The sequence below is a fragment of the Leiobunum rupestre genome, chromosome 5 (assembly GCF_980474605.1).
Source record: "Leiobunum rupestre chromosome 5, qqLeiRupe1.1.hap1, whole genome shotgun sequence".
Taxonomy (NCBI): domain Eukaryota; kingdom Metazoa; phylum Arthropoda; class Arachnida; order Opiliones; family Sclerosomatidae; genus Leiobunum; species Leiobunum rupestre.
Window position 1 is genome coordinate 58077105 of NC_143388.1, and position 15471 is coordinate 58092575.

Consider the following 15471-nt stretch of genomic DNA (forward strand, 5'->3'; position numbering starts at 1 on the left):
TTTCCTGTTTACGTTTTCCTGGTTAATTTTCCATTACCATTACCTTTTATTTTTATTACTAGTGTATTATTAATGCTGAGCTCCCATTGGAGCCGCCCTGTTACAAAAGGGTGTACTTTGTACGAGCGAATAAAAAAACCTTTGAACCTTTGAACCTTCGAGCGTAGTGAGCGCGCGAAGTTGGCCATGGCCGTGCAGAGGAACGACGCGTGATAATTTATAATTGATATGCGTATTTTTGTCGCGGGTCATTCCTTAACTAGAGGCGGTTATGCTTTTAGGTATGTTGTCAATTTTCAACGAAAGCAAACTTGAATGTACTTATATTGCAACGATAGAGACTGATGGAAGCGCAGAGTAATCAGAAAAACATGGAAACTGAATAACTCCGAAAATAAATAATGTGAAACCTAACCTGGAAAGCATTTTAGTTCGTAATTTTGCAAAGCTATAGCGCTCTTACCTTTAACTGTATTTCGCTGTCATGACGTTACACATTCGCTAAAATATTTCCCTTAAAGATATTTGTATGGAAAATATAGGAATATAACAATGTTAGTTATTTCTATCACTGAATCAGTTATGTCCAATAAAAACATCATGAATTTATTTTGGCCAAAATTTTGGAAATAACACAGCATTTAAATACATTTTCTACTATAGACGATTCAAAATAATTAGTCTAGAAAAATTTATGCAAAATGCATATGTATCTTTCTAGATTTATTATAAAAAGTTATAAATTATTTTTAATCATGATCAGCATTTTCAATGCTTACCCAAAGCAACAGACAAATGTACCGCGGTTTATGGTAACTTTTATACCAAATTATCTAAAATTTATAGCCATTTTACTCTCATTATTAACGGGAATAGTTAACATCCAAACAATTGAGAAGAATCCATCAGGCCTATTTCGCAATAAGAAATTAAGCTAACACCGTAATGTCATGGTAATTTGTAGTAACTACTATTTTGAGTCAACAGACATTTTGTCGTTTTAATATTAGTTTGAGAGATGCCAAAAAGTTAAACAAAAATGTTGTGACGCAAAAATGAACTATACATAATAAAAGTATGGGCGAAAAATATTGTTAAGTTAGGAAATGGTAGAAGAAAACAATGTTGCAATATATTAAATACTGGCTTCATTCCTTGAATGGGAAACCCATTGTGTGGAATAAAAGACCACGACAGCGCCTTATTCTTTCTTCTACTACATGTACATGTATTTGAAATTATTGGCACTTATTAAAATGGCTGGGACAAATATTGCCCATTCAATTAACGAAATGGTCCGTAAAAACAGAAAATTAACTCATTCACACCATCACCCTCGAATAAATCACTTTCAATTGAAAAGAATAAGTCGCTCCAATTAAACTTGTCCGTATCTTCAATTTGTTTCATCTTTTCCAAACTGATATTTCAGGTACGAAAATATTAAAATTTCCCGTTCCTCCATTCAGTCAAACACATTTGTCAACACATATTTCACTATACTTGAACTCCTAATTCCGGATCAACCTCGTAATCATACCGTTCCATTTTCGTACTGTCACTTTCCACTTTATTTTTAGAAGAGCAACTCGGAGATTTTGGCCTCTTTAGCTTTCTAGTTCTAATGTCAACTGTACCTGAAGGAGTGCCTGTAGGAGTGTCTCCTTCGTCCGATTCGGGAGGTAACGGTGGTACTAGCATATTTACGCGAGTAAAAAAGGCCATCTTCTCCCTAGAAAAATATTAATATTTAAATAGTTGCAAGTTTAGAAAAAAAAATTTACATTTACAAACCTAAATGCCGCTTCTAAAAGGTCTGGCTGCTTTTTTCGGCTCTTCCTTAATTTGTAAATTTCTTTCGACGTTTTTTGGAGAAGTTTCTCTATTTTCCTTTCCTCAGATCCTTGTTTTGAACGGCTCTACTCGAATAATGTCAAATTGTGTTAGAAAAATATCTAATTTTATGCCAATTGGCGCTAATAGTTTTCAAAACTAAATTGAAAGTAAAACTTCACACTTACATCGTAATTTGCTTTAGATAATACATATTGAAGTTGCTCATTTTCACTTAACCAACTAGGCAATTCCGTATCTCCTAAAGAAAATGCAATAGGTCATTAAACGATAAATAAAATGTTAAATAGGCAATAACTTACCTTTTGATTTAGCTTCTTCCAGCCGCCTCTTAAATTCTTTAAGGCGGGTAATTTCTTCCTGGAGCTGATTGAGTTTGGCGTGCGAGGCTCGTAAATCTAAAGCCAGATCTAAAGAAGTTCGAGTATTACCACTCTGAACTCCTACAGTACGTTTACTTCGGTGGTGACGAGAGCAAACTTTGGCAGTCTAAATTGTAACAATATATATATTAGAGTTAATTTAAAATAAAATTAAATACACAACTTACATTTTTCCACCTTAAACTTCTCCTCTCAACTGAGTTCCGATGAAATGGGACACTTTTTCTATACAGCGGCATTGAACTGTCACTATCACTTCTATTCAACTGTGATAGAAATAAATAGTGGGTAAGTACCTGATGCAAATATCAATCCCATTTAAGTAAATTAGAGCAAGATGAAATGCTTACCCGGCAAATATAATGATGTATGTTAACAGCGGCGCTTGGAGAAAAAGTTTGGGACCTTTTGATAACTACTGCTCGAGCTGAAGCATCAGCAGGCCCTATTGGAACTTTTTTGGCTCTGGCAGGCATGAAAATGCACTCCGTATTAGTTTCTTTATCACACATTTCTACTTTTACAGCTAGTCTTTCAGCTTCACACTTGTGGCAAGGAGCCTATTGAACAAACAAACATGTAGAAACGTAATTGTCAAATTTAGGGTAACAATCTTACCATATCATCACATTCACCATCTTCCCGCAAATCTTCTCCATCTTGTTCATCTTTGTCACTACCATCAACATCACTCTCTTCACCTTCAACTTCACCTAAATCACAGTCTATTGTGGGACCTTGATTTCGTGTTAAAGTTGATGTTTGAGATGAAATAATGGTAGATTCGTCACTACTTTCTTCTTTGACGCAAGATATTCTCGGTTGAATCGTTTCCGAAAATGCATTATCTTCATTAACCTTTTTCTTATATAAAAATATACATTAACTTTACAAATGGAGACGCAATTAAAGACACAATCTCAAGTGTAAAAGTGTACTTACGACAGCTTTATCTTTATCTGCGGGATTGGGTTCAGGCTGCATAAACCGAAAACTTAAAATATTGTACCACTTTGTTGAAATGCTGTCTGGACTAAAATCGGCCAAACTGACTTGCGAGCTTCCCTATAAATAATAATTAGAAGAATGCAGTTGAAACTCAAATTATATTAAAATAAATTTAAAAAAACCTACCAGGCATTCTTCTTCGTTTAAACAATTAACAGACCATATATTAACTTGCAGAGTTTTCGTGTACAGTTTTTGTAATGGCAATGGAAACCTAAATGTCTCTCCAATTCTTGGTTTACTAAGATTATCAATTGGTTCAGTGCTACAATTGCAAACCATATCAGGTTGTATAGGCAACAAAGCAACCTTGATGCAACTAAATGTATTAAGGCGATTTAGCATTTGAATTCACATATTTCAAAACATTAAATTAAATTGAACAAGACTAACACTTTATATCCTTCTGGTACAGATAAAGCTGAGAGATTACGAGCTCTTTCGATACCAACGTGAAGTAGACCATCTTCCATTGCGTACCTCAATTTAACTTGTACTTGCGATGTTTCCAAGTTTAATTCACTGAGACCAAGGTGGTCATCTTTTGTTCTATACAAGTAACAAAATTAAACTCTTTAGATGGATGAAATGGCCCTTGAACCAAAACAAAACGGGGAAAAATAAACTAAAACGTCAGATTGCAAAAAATTCCCACTAGTAACAAAAACAGTTAGGTTTCTAATCAGCATCATGGCAAACTGCCAAGGAATTCCATCAGTTCAAAGGAGGTTCAAAAACAAAAAGTCAGACTCATTAAAGCTAAATGTCTCGACAGAGATTTGAAAGTGTTAAAATATTTCCCTGTTAGTAAAGACATAACTTAAAACTTTTTTTGGAGATCTTAAAATTTTACCGATTTTCTACTTATAAAATCTTTTAAAAAATTATACATTACAAAATATTTACAGAAAAAGAGCTAAATAAAACTCTTGAAATTCAATATAAAGAAAATTAAATATTCAGGATTTACCATAGCTTCCTTTAAAAACTGAAGGGAATGAATAACATTTAGGAAGTACCAAAGTAATGGGACTCATTATAGAACAAGGAAAGATTATAAAATGTTAGAAACTAAAAAGCTTTAGGCTACTGGAAAGGGTTAAAAATACAATATATAAATCTATTGTTCAATTGCACCATTCAATGATAATTTGAAAGCAAATTTTAATAAACAATTTGACAGGATGTTAATTTAAATATATATATATATTTTACTGAAATAATTTTAGCAAATGCCTATTGTATTAAGGTTAATTTCTAACAAAAATCTTTTTAAAATATTGAAATAAAATTGATTAACTTACCGTTTGTTAGAAGCCTCAAACACTCCGCTGTCACCAGCAACTGATTCGTCACTAACTGCGGCGGATACACTACGATTGGCACAGGTATTAAAACTGGTAGCTTGAACGTCAATATCGGTCCCAAGTTCGCATATAGGACTAAGCGGTGGCTGGCTATTACAACTTAAGGCAGAGTCACCACTTAGTTCAAAAATGGCACGATTGTTTGACAACCCAGTTGAATCAGGTTGAAGCGAATGATGAGGTAATGACCAATTAACCATAGGCAAAGCAACTGGAGTAGCGTGAAGTCTATGATCGAGAGATTCACCCGGAGCACCCAATATTTTAAGGTCCGCGAGACATTCGTCCAATCCCGAATTCATTAACCGCCTTTGACGTTCTAAATTTGTTTGTTCGTAGCTTGGTGGTGGGCCATAGTCATACGGCGAAAGAGGAGGAGAAATTGATGAGAGAGAAGAGCGTGGAGATAAAGAAGGACCGCTCGTAGGTAGTAGTCCAGGTTGAGCTGGTAGAACACTTTGTTCGTCTATTGTTTGAATATGGGACGCAGGAGCAACCGCGTTGGAAGGGACAGTGTTTGGATTACGGTTTCCACCTTGTAAAAGATATCCAATTCGTTTCTGAAGATCATGAAGCGTAGGATCAGTCGTGCACTGCGGGAATCCATAAATGTCCGTAAAACTAAGGCTACTTAGAGAGCCTTTACTGCTGGCTGACAGAGAACCGGTACTAAGAGAACCCAGTGAACTACTGGATGACACTGACAACGTGCTCGCTGACAAGCTGAAAATAGAGAAAACATTTGTAGCTTTCCACTTCCACCAAATGTCCCGATTCTTAAGCAAAACAATAAATAGTAATAACCTTTTGAGTTGCGATTCCAAATAAGTGGTTAACCTCATTGAATCCTTCAGTTTTTGAAGTAAAACATTCTTTTGTTCATGTAATCGTAACCTATACAAAATATTGAATTAGTTAAGATTTAAGGTAGGCTTACTTAGTACCCATTTAATCCTGCATTTGGGGAAGTAATTTGAGAAAAAATTTCTCTGGTCCAAAATATAACATTTGAGATAGGGCATAAACAAAGAGAAAAAGCGCAGAAACATGGCAGATTCTGTTTCAAGACTTTCATTCGAGGGATTAATTCGCAGTCTCACCTATCGGCAATTGCTCGGTTTGACATTTCCATGGCATTGCCTAGATCTTGTTCAAGTTTGGATATTTCCGAATGAACAGCGGCTATTTCAACGTTGCTTCTTCCTTTCAGATTGATGCTACGAAGTTCTCGCAACAATTGCTCCTTTTCTTGAATCAGAAGCAGCCTATGACATGCGCACGAATATTTTCAACATCAAAGGTCATGCAGCCACGATTATAACAGATTCAACAGAAATGGAAAAAAAAATAAGAAGTAATATAGATTTTGTGGCGAATAAGCACTTGAATGAATAAAGCTTAAAAATAGGTAAATACACTGATAAATAAATCTCAAAAGCAATAGGAAATTTAAATAAATTTAATTTAACACTAAAAGTTGTAGCTATCAAGGTAAGTTAATAGATTAAACTTGCCAGTATGGGGAACAAAACAAGACTATTCCACCAAATATTAAACCACGATTATTTAAGGATAATGAACTCCGTTTTTAACGTAATTAAGTACAGATACCAACCACCAAAAATGTAAGGGCAAAACTCCATTAAAAATAAGGTGGCCTTGACTTAATTATGCTTTGTAATGATAGTTATAGTAGGAGATATTAAAGCGTCTGGAAAGTGAGCGACATTGACTCTTTTTTTAAGCTTGAGTAAACAACAGCGAATTTAAGAATCTTCCAAAAGAATGCATTCATGCGTGCAAAATAAAGGGGTTTTTCTTCATACTTTTGACAAGCACAAAACATGCTTTAAAGAAATTAAGCATTCAAAAAAAATTATAAAATCAGCCAGAAGCGAAATAGATAAAAATTGACAGAAATTGGAAATTTATACGGTGTTTTGTAATGATGCACAAAAAAATATTTTGCGGTGTTAAGAAATCTGCGTACCTCTCTATTAGACACTTACCTCTACTTAATATCCATGTATAGCTAATAAGATTTTATCAATTTTACTAATATTTCAAAGCTTTTTATAAGTAAGCCTTTTTTAAACACTACTACAGAGGCTAGATAATTTTGCCTCAACTCTAGAATTGCTAGAAATGCCCAATCACCAAATTCACTAAGAGCAGTAAACAATTTTGAAGAAAAACTACTTCTTACCTATCTTTGTCCGATTCAACTTGTCCAGGAGCCATTTTGTCTTCAAGATCGGCTAATTCTTGTTGTATCCGATGGACCTGCTTCCTAGCTTCATCATACTGAAGCCTCATTCGAGCCATTTCAGCCAGTCTAGCACCCAAGGGAGCAAACTATGGGACAAAAAGGGTTGAAACATAAACATGCGTAAGTTTGGAATAGAACAAATTTAAAATTACTCTCACCTCTCCCGACAAGTCAGTTTGAGAAGCAGTAGTCAGCTTTTCATGAGGTATGCTAAGAGTTGAAACATCGGGAGATGGTTGAAGTCTTGTAAGATCATCTTTGAGCCTAGCCAAACTCTATAATTGGAAGGAAAAGTTTGGTTACACGTACAAAAAACCGATTTGTTTAACAAAAATTGTAGAAGTACCTGCATAAGTTCGGCCTTTTCTTTCTCACCACTATTAAGCGATTTACGGATATTAATTAGCTCTTCCATTATTGCCTGAGCTTCCGCCAAACTATATCCACCAGGTTGACCAGAAAATTGTTGATCAACCCTAAAAAGATGAAAGTAGTTAAGTTTTCTAACTGCTGCCAATAATATTGAATAGAATTTCATTTGAAATTATAAACTTACTGGACTAAAGCTTCGAGACCTTGTTCTTTGTACTGCATCTCGGTGCGAATTTGTTCTAGTTCTCGTTTCAGTCGCGAAACTCTATCTCTGGCTAGGGCAACATCCGCCTTGAGCAAGTCGGGATCGTATTTGGTGGCTGTGCTACTAGCGCTAGAGCCAGCAGAACCCGTGGAACAGAGGCTAACGCTGGAATGACAAGTAGTCAGTCCATGTAGGGCTGCATTCAAGTGACGGTATTCATCTTGCGCCAGAGATAACCTTTGTTGTTTTACATCAAAGATTTCTCTCTTGGCCTACGTAAAAATAAATATATAAATATATCTATCAAACATTAAAATAATGTGAATAGAATTTTAATTACATCAAGATCATCTTGGGCAGTGAGTAAATAGTCTTTTAACATTGCTTCTTGCAATTGCCTCCATTGTTGTCTCGGGTCTTCAATTTGATTGGTTTCTAAGCGATTTATCAGGTTTTTAATAAGGGTTTCATTATTATATTACATAAAAATAAAATAAAAATCAATCATTTTCTACTTACGATTAATATGATCAATATAATAAATTCCTATCTGAGAATCAAAACATTCTTCCCAACCAAATGGCAGTTCATCGCCAACACAGTCGGCAAAAGATTGAGGTTTAGTATACCTGAAAATATAAAAGTATTTATGTAAGATTGAAAATTTTAATAAAAACAGATTTTATCAAAACTAAATTTAACTCAGAAGATAAAGACATTAAAACATGTCATTTTTAATAAAATCTTCAATATTAAGTGTATGGAACTTTGAAGCATCGCGAAATTTTATAACAGTTTCAGAACTTTAACGTTGATTTGGAATTTTTCTTGAAAATTTAATTTTAAAATGTGTTTAAGTTATAAAAACATGATTTCTGCACTGTATACAGAGTTTTGAATTAGTTTCGAAATGAAAAATACACCAGATTGTGTGTACTATGCATAATTTTGATAACACCAAGAAATAAGAAAAGTTTTGACTTAAATAAGTTTTGGTAGACCTAAGAGGAAACAGTTATGAAGGAAATCTAAAAATTTGTGCAACAAGAGAATTTTTTATTTTTGTTTCAGATATATGAAACTAACCATTTAAATATCAACAAACAAATTATGAATTCAATGGTGAATCACCAAAAAAATTAAGCACAAAGGACAGAAACTCAGTACCCATAACCCTTTGTGAAGTTTGCCGGGAATGTTTCAGTAGTCAGTACTATTAATTTACAGATAACTACAGAACAGATATAAGGTTTAAGATAATGTTTAAAAAAACCAAAAAGAGGTTTTGTACTTTGGTTATTTCACACAATGGTTTGTACTAAAACTTTCTGACTCTCTGAAGGCAATTTAGGTGTATTTAAAGATTTGGTAATTGCAGCCTGGCTTTGTTACTAGGTTGGCTATTTAGCGCATCAAAAACCCGAATCAGGGTTCAACAACATAAATAAGCCAACATCAATGAGTCAGGGTGTTAAAAAATTTCTTCTGCCTTTTCGGCTTAATTTATTTTCTATTTGCTTGGATACCTAGGTTTCGTATGAACCCTGTACATTAGGTTTGTTTTCGCAAGTTAAACCAAATTAGGATTAGAATTCAAAAGTTTTAATCTGCATTTACATGACATAAATTTTAAGATTAAGTACTGTCCCAAGAAATATAAACCCATCGGAAGACTTAAGTAACCTTGTACAAAGTATAGCCAACAAAAAACGCAACAGACTACTGTAATAAAATTTATCAAAACTGCCCTTATCTAAGTTATTTCCGTTATCAGTTAATAGTCTGAAATATTGTGTAATAAACTCTTTTTAACTGTGAATTATCTAAACGAGTCACTAAAAGGAATGACAACAATTGACAATCAGGCAATTATTGAGCAACTCAAACTACATACATATAAGATTAATTTGTAGTCTACCATTAGTATACATATATGTCAAAAAATTTTTAAAGCCTATAACATATTAAATTATCGATTGCATTTTTCCCATGGTTTCTTAAATTACTAGCAAATTACCACACTGCAATTCCCTTCTAGCTCTGGGCTTTAATGACTGTACTTGTACAGCATTTTAGCACAATACCCCCAGGGCTAATACATATTTCATTTTTAGAGTAGGCAGGACTAGTCTATTATTACTTAATAGGGAAGGTGGCACTATCATTTTGTCATTGGGTTCACATTCCATTAATATTAAATGGTTGTGTCGCCGGAATATACAAAAATTATACAAATGAAATAGGAAAATATCAGAATACTCAATAAAATAACCAATTTTGGGTATATCGGAAATTTTTTTTTGCGAAATAGCGATTGTCCACGGCTTCGAACACTACTCGACACCCCTCAAAATTATTAATAGACTGGTCGAGGAATGCAGCGTGGCCTGGGTGAATTTCCGTAACAGTACAATTTTAAATTTAAAAAAGTACTTTAGGAAATATCTACGAGCTACCGCATAGACAAATATCTAAATTTACTTAAAATGCGATACATGAATTAGTTAAACCGATAATTATTTTAAAATATTGGGAAATAGCGTCGCTCGCGGTAAAATATTCTTGGAATTCCGGGATTAAGACATTGGGGCACACATTCCTAAGATAGGCTTAGCTTACCTGTCTCGAGGGTCTATCCAAGTAGTTTGTTTGTTGATGTGGTCAATAAAATACACTTTTCCATCAAAATCTGTACCAATATCCCAACCTTCCGGTAAAGGAATTTCACCATTACGTCCTTTAGGCATATTTTGGACCGAAAAACAATGGAAAACTTAATTTTTCGCTATCGATGCATTTCGCGACTTCGCTCGGGCTCCATCTTGCAAACCTCATTATATATTCGTGTGACGTCGCTTCTACATTTCGGCGATAGCAAAACGCCTTGGGAGAGCGTAAGTGCCCATTCTAGAAAATTGAAAGGAATGTGTATTATGAATTTTTGTTCGATATCCTTTGTGAGCAGCTTCTCTCAAGGAAACAAGAATTGTTTAAGGATACTACGAGAATGAAAACTCTCATTTTCGCGCTTTAAACATACCCTAGATGGTAGCACTGGGCTACGACCATCTCAAATTTTGACATAAAAATGGCTTCTATGAAGAGTAAAGGCTTATTTTGGAATCGCGAGAGTTTTGTTGCAGCTGCCGCGAAAAATGATATTTTTCAAATATTTAATCGAGCACTATCAATAAAAAAGTATTAAATACGCTTTAAAATTATTAATTGTTAAATGGAAATTTAAAATGGCCAGTTTAAACGGTAAAACCGCCAGCGAAACCTGCGAGTTACCGCGGTGTGATTCTGTAGATTCAAATTTAAGCTACATATCAGCCAGTGTAAGTACAATAAACGTAGTTTAACTTCGCGAATTGCTTTAAATTTTTTTAAATTACAGCACTCACTAGATGACACCTTTCTAATACCGGCTTCTGAAGATGGGTTAGAAAATGCCAAAGAATCATTATATTCACTATTAAAGAAACACCGAGCTCATGTAACAGACTTGTATAACACTTCAGGCTTGATTACATTATTAGGCGAATGCCTTGATGAATACAATCAAGAAGTAGAACATTGGAAACAAACCTGCTCTGTAAAGGACACTGAAGTTGCAGATTTAACGTCATCTTACGAAGAAAAACTTAATAAAATATTGGAAGAAAATAGAGAAAGGCAAATACATATTAGCTTTTACGACTGCTAAAAAGATCTAATGTATTTTTTGGTTTAATTGGCAGGATTTCTAATATAATATCAAGTAATGAGAAACAGTTATCAACTGCTTTAGAAAGAGCTGTGAATTCCAGAAGACAGGCTGAAACTTTGCAAATTCAATTAAATGATGCTCGATCAAAAATATTCACCTTCGAACAAAAAAATAATGATAACTACTTAAGTTTTATATCAGACAATCAATCTAGAGCTGAGCAATATTTTGAAGAAAAAGTTCATCTTTTGAATAAAGTAATCGGTTACTTTTCATTATTTGAACGCAATGGCTTGTTTAGTTTGGATTGAGATAACCTGGTAGTGTATTCAATGGGATGTACGTTTCTTCCCGCCTTTTAGGCAACTATCAGGTGCTTCTCGGCCAAATGCTCTAATGTGTCATTTTGATTCAAATTATACTGATCTGAGCATCTGTCTTTCATTAGATTGCGTTATTGGAAGATGAATTAAATGAATTGAAACTAAACGCGGCAAAGCTTTCAGAAGAAAACAGTTCTGTTAACCATAAACTTCAGAGAGAATCATTAAATCAATCAGAAATTATGGTAAATTTGAAAAGTTTTTAATATACTGGGATTTTGTTTAATTTTACTATTTTTTTAGAATGAATCAGAAAATGTTCTTAAATTTATTCAATTGCAATTGCAAACAAAGGAGAACGAGATTTCGGAAGAAAGGAAACTAAATAGTACTCTATTGGATGAAAATAATAGCTACACTCAAGAAAACGCAATTTTGAAGGCTAAATTAGAACTAACCACGAAAGACTTGGAACATTGCAACAAAATAAACTCAATTTTAAAAACAGAGAAACGTGAACTCGTTGAAAAGACTTCTTTTCTAAATCATTCCAAATACACCAGTCTAATGGATGAAATTGGGTCAAATGATAAAGAAATTGACCAATTATTGGAAACATTGAATGAAAAGTTGAAAATGAAAGTCAACATTGCAAATCAATTATTGGATGTGGAAAACAGTCTGAAGAAAAAGTCTGTTGAAATTCAAATGAACAGTGACCGCATCGCAAGTTTCAATTACCGTTTAAAGCATTTAGAAGAAGAAATACTATTCACATCAACCACCCTAAAATCCAGGGAAAAGCAACTGAAAACTCTCGGCGATAAACTTCAAGCTCGCGAGACACAACTTGAAAATTTAGCCAGGAAGGCTCAAGATGGTAAAGTTAAAGCATCCGAAGTGGATAATTCTTTGAAGTTATCACTTGAAAGAGAAAGAAAGTTAACAGAACGGTTAAGAGTTGTGAGAAAGGAAGAAGCCCAACTTGAAAATGACATCACCATACATCAAAATCGCAGCGAATCATTGCTGAAAGTTCTGCAAAGTCGTAAAAACATTATTCAGCAACTGGAAAATGAAGATGAAAAAAGCGATGCTCATTTAAATGAATTATTTGACAAAACACTCCCTCTGACTTCAGAAACGATGTTAATTAACGAGTCTAAGCGATTGAGCTGTGGTTCGTCCAATAGTGATTCTTTTAGTGGTATAGCTGCCCTGAATAACAGCGCCACCTTTAGTGTAGACTCTATGATGAATCGATGGCAACGCTCGAGTGATACAAACTACGATCAAATTGACATGAGTTTGAGCGACTGTATACCAGACAATATACTTCTCAATCAAAATATCCACGATAACAGTGATATGGATTGTTCTGTAAATAAATACGAAAATGCAATAATATTATGCCCTAATCCGATCAAATTAGAGAATGAGCTACCATCACTAAGCCCCTCAGAAACAGACTCTGGAATCTCATTCTTAACGGAAGGTGTTAAAGCAAACCAAGATAATCTCAAACAGAGCACTCCATTTCACAGTAAATCTAATAGCTTCAGTAAAAAGGATGAATTATCGCCAATTTCCTCGTCTTCGGATAAATACAATCTCAGCCTGACATCTAGACCCGCGGCTGTCTCTATCAATATTTATCAAGCAACTGGTCGAGTGCGTCACAATTCTTTACCATCTTCCGCGGCGAAAAATCGTCCTCGTTACAAAACTAAATTCCAAGAGTGTCTTCCAGTGTCGTCATCTTTCACAACTCCTCAATTTCCCACACAAGAACAAAGTAGTCAAACAGCTACGTCTAGTTTTATAGAATCTTATAAATCTCATCGTCAAACAAAGCAATTCGAAAGACTTCCTGCAGATGGAGTTGAACCACTTCAAAACAAATGAAAAGCGTTTCTTTTATTTTTACATCTTTCAGGTATTTGGTTTTAATTTAACGTTTGTGATAAAGTTGTATTTTTGCGGCAAGTAAAATAACCTTCTTTTAAAATTAAAATAAGTTTGTTTGCCTTTGAATTTGTATAATTATTTAGACGAAATTAAAATTTAAAAAAAAATTGACCAATAAGAAAACTAGGTAGGTAACCCTTTTATTTGTTAAAAGGCTATAACAGCATTCCCCAACTGGGCTATTTTTAACAATAGGTACTTTTGTTTTTTTTGGGTTTTGTTTTTTTTTTAGATGTATTATTTGTCAAGGATTACAATAATGCAAAAAGTTTTAACCGCAATTTATTATTTAGAAAGATATTTCGAGATTTTTATACGTGTTGGATGAGGTAGGACTGATGACGAATTAGATTAAACGACAAGATATTACTAAATTTTTAAAACGTGTGCAAACCGAAAATGTGTTTACGGCTTTCTTGGTTTTGTTTATTATTTGTCAAGGATTACAGTAATGCGAAAAGTCTTAACCGCAATTTATTATTTAGAAAGATATGATAAATATAAAATTGTTATTTGCCAGCAATTTTGGGTTAAGTGTAGAATAGCTTCCCCCCACCCGATTTTTTTATTTTTTTTTTTGGATAGAGGGCAAGATGGGGATTACTTTAATTTTAATTTTTTTTGGCGGAAATGAATATTAACAAAGATATGCATTTTTAAACATTGGCATTTTGCAATGAATTTTCCCTAGGACGATGATGACGAAAAAGAAAATGTGGAAATGCAAAACATACCAACTTACTTTTTTATTTCAGGTATTTTCGCCGTATTTCAATGCATTTTAGGGGTTTTGGCGGGGATAATAGGTTAGGTTATTTATATTATTAGGTTGTATTAATATCGGGTTGATGATACTTGATGCGTCAGGCTTGGTACTGTCTTCTAGGTTGCGTTATAGATGGCCCATAGCTTTTTTTAGTATGGGGTTGGGGAGGCGCCGCGCGCCCCCAGCGCTCGAGCGAAGCGAGTGCGCGGCGCCGTCAGGCGCCAATACTTAGAATACATTCGACGTTGTATAAGTCAACTTCACACAGACGACATGTAATATGGCATAGTATGGTTAAAAAAGGCTAAAATGCGTTGCAATACGGGAAAAATTCCCAACCCTTAAAAGTTGGTACTGTTTTGCATTTCAGCCTTTTTCTTTGTCGTCATCAGTCCTTTTTTTATCCAAAAAGTATTAAAATCTAGTAATTTAAAGAATCGTCCTCGTCATCAGTACTACCTCATCCAACACGTACAGATATCTCGAAATATGTCGTATTTTCCGTTGTAAAAATGGCTAGCAAGTAGCAATTTTACATTGATCATATCTTTTAAATAATAACTTGCGGTTAAAACTTTTTGCATTACTGTAATCCTTGACAAATAACAAACTAAAAAAACACAAAAAAAAACAGAAGTTAATCCCTTAAACTGAACGTAGCAAACTAACTATGGCACGCCAAACCGGACAAAATTCGTTTTACTATCTCTCGCTCTCAGAATGGTAAATAGGCCCTCTCTCTTATATCGTTAGCTCTCTCGATGTCCCAAATTATGAATACATCGCCCTCTCTCTGACATGCTCTAGCGCGCTCTCTCTAACATCGTCTTTCACCCTCTCTCTAATATCCTCTGGCGCGCTCTCTCTAACATCGTCTTTCACCCTCTCTCTGACATCGTCTAGCGCGCTCTCTCTAACATCGTCTTTCACCCTCTCTCTGACATCGTCTAGCGCGCTCTCTATAACATCGTCTTTCACCCTCTCTCTGACATCCTCTGGCGAGCTCTCACTGACATCCTCTAGCGCGCTCTCTCTAACATCGTCTTTCACCCTCTCTCTGACATCGTCTAGCGCGCTCTCTCTAACATCGTCTTTCACCCTCTCTCTGACATCGTCTAGCGCGCTCTCTCTAACATCGTCTTTTACCCTCTCTCTAACATCGACTTTCACCCTCTCTCTAACATCGACTTTCACCCTCTCTCTAACATCCTTTGGCGCGCTCTCTCTAACATCCTTTGGCGCGCTCT

At 34.7% G+C, this 15471-nt stretch overlaps 2 protein-coding genes across 2 annotated transcripts; one reads left to right on the plus strand and one right to left on the minus strand.

Annotated features, from left to right (window-relative positions):
- Positions 1-1411: 1411 nt before the first annotated feature.
- On the minus strand, positions 1412-10431 carry kibra (WW and C2 domain containing protein kibra). Its single transcript, XM_090174434.1, has 20 exons — positions 10078-10431; positions 7978-8087; positions 7799-7893; positions 7438-7730; positions 7228-7357; positions 7040-7156; positions 6819-6967; positions 5713-5877; positions 5417-5506; positions 4550-5335; positions 3639-3794; positions 3372-3564; positions 3180-3302; positions 2856-3101; positions 2588-2797; positions 2405-2503; positions 2157-2343; positions 2022-2095; positions 1795-1919; positions 1412-1732 (listed from the first exon to the last, which is right to left on the minus strand). The coding sequence occupies exons 1-20, from the start codon at positions 10203-10205 to the stop codon at positions 1498-1500; spliced, it is 3711 nt and encodes a 1236-aa protein (XP_090030560.1). The 5' UTR covers positions 10206-10431; the 3' UTR covers positions 1412-1497.
- Positions 10432-10590: 159 nt separating this feature from the next.
- LOC149945393 (uncharacterized) lies at positions 10591-13496 on the plus strand. Its single transcript, XM_090175730.1, has 5 exons — positions 10591-10796; positions 10856-11133; positions 11199-11424; positions 11616-11735; positions 11794-13496. Exons 1-5 carry the CDS (start codon positions 10704-10706, stop codon positions 13393-13395), a joined length of 2319 nt encoding a protein of 772 aa, XP_090031856.1. The 5' UTR covers positions 10591-10703; the 3' UTR covers positions 13396-13496.
- Positions 13497-15471: the final 1975 nt, after the last annotated feature.

Coding starts and splice junctions, on each gene's coding strand:
- kibra (XM_090174434.1), bottom strand. CDS start 10,205: ATGCCTAAAGGACGTAATGGTGAAATTCCTTTACCGGAAGGTTGGGAT. Junction 5,336..5,416: donor TTGGAATCGCAACTCAAAAG/GTTATTACTATT, acceptor CTCTATTTTCAG/CTTGTCAGCGAGCACGTTGT. Junction 3,102..3,179: donor CAGATAAAGATAAAGCTGTC/GTAAGTACACTT, acceptor TTTTTATATAAG/AAAAAGGTTAATGAAGATAA.
- LOC149945393 (XM_090175730.1), top strand. CDS start 10,704: ATGGCCAGTTTAAACGGTAAAACCGCCAGCGAAACCTGCGAGTTACCG. Junction 10,797..10,855: donor TAAGCTACATATCAGCCAGT/GTAAGTACAATA, acceptor TTTAAATTACAG/CACTCACTAGATGACACCTT. Junction 11,736..11,793: donor TAAATCAATCAGAAATTATG/GTAAATTTGAAA, acceptor CTATTTTTTTAG/AATGAATCAGAAAATGTTCT.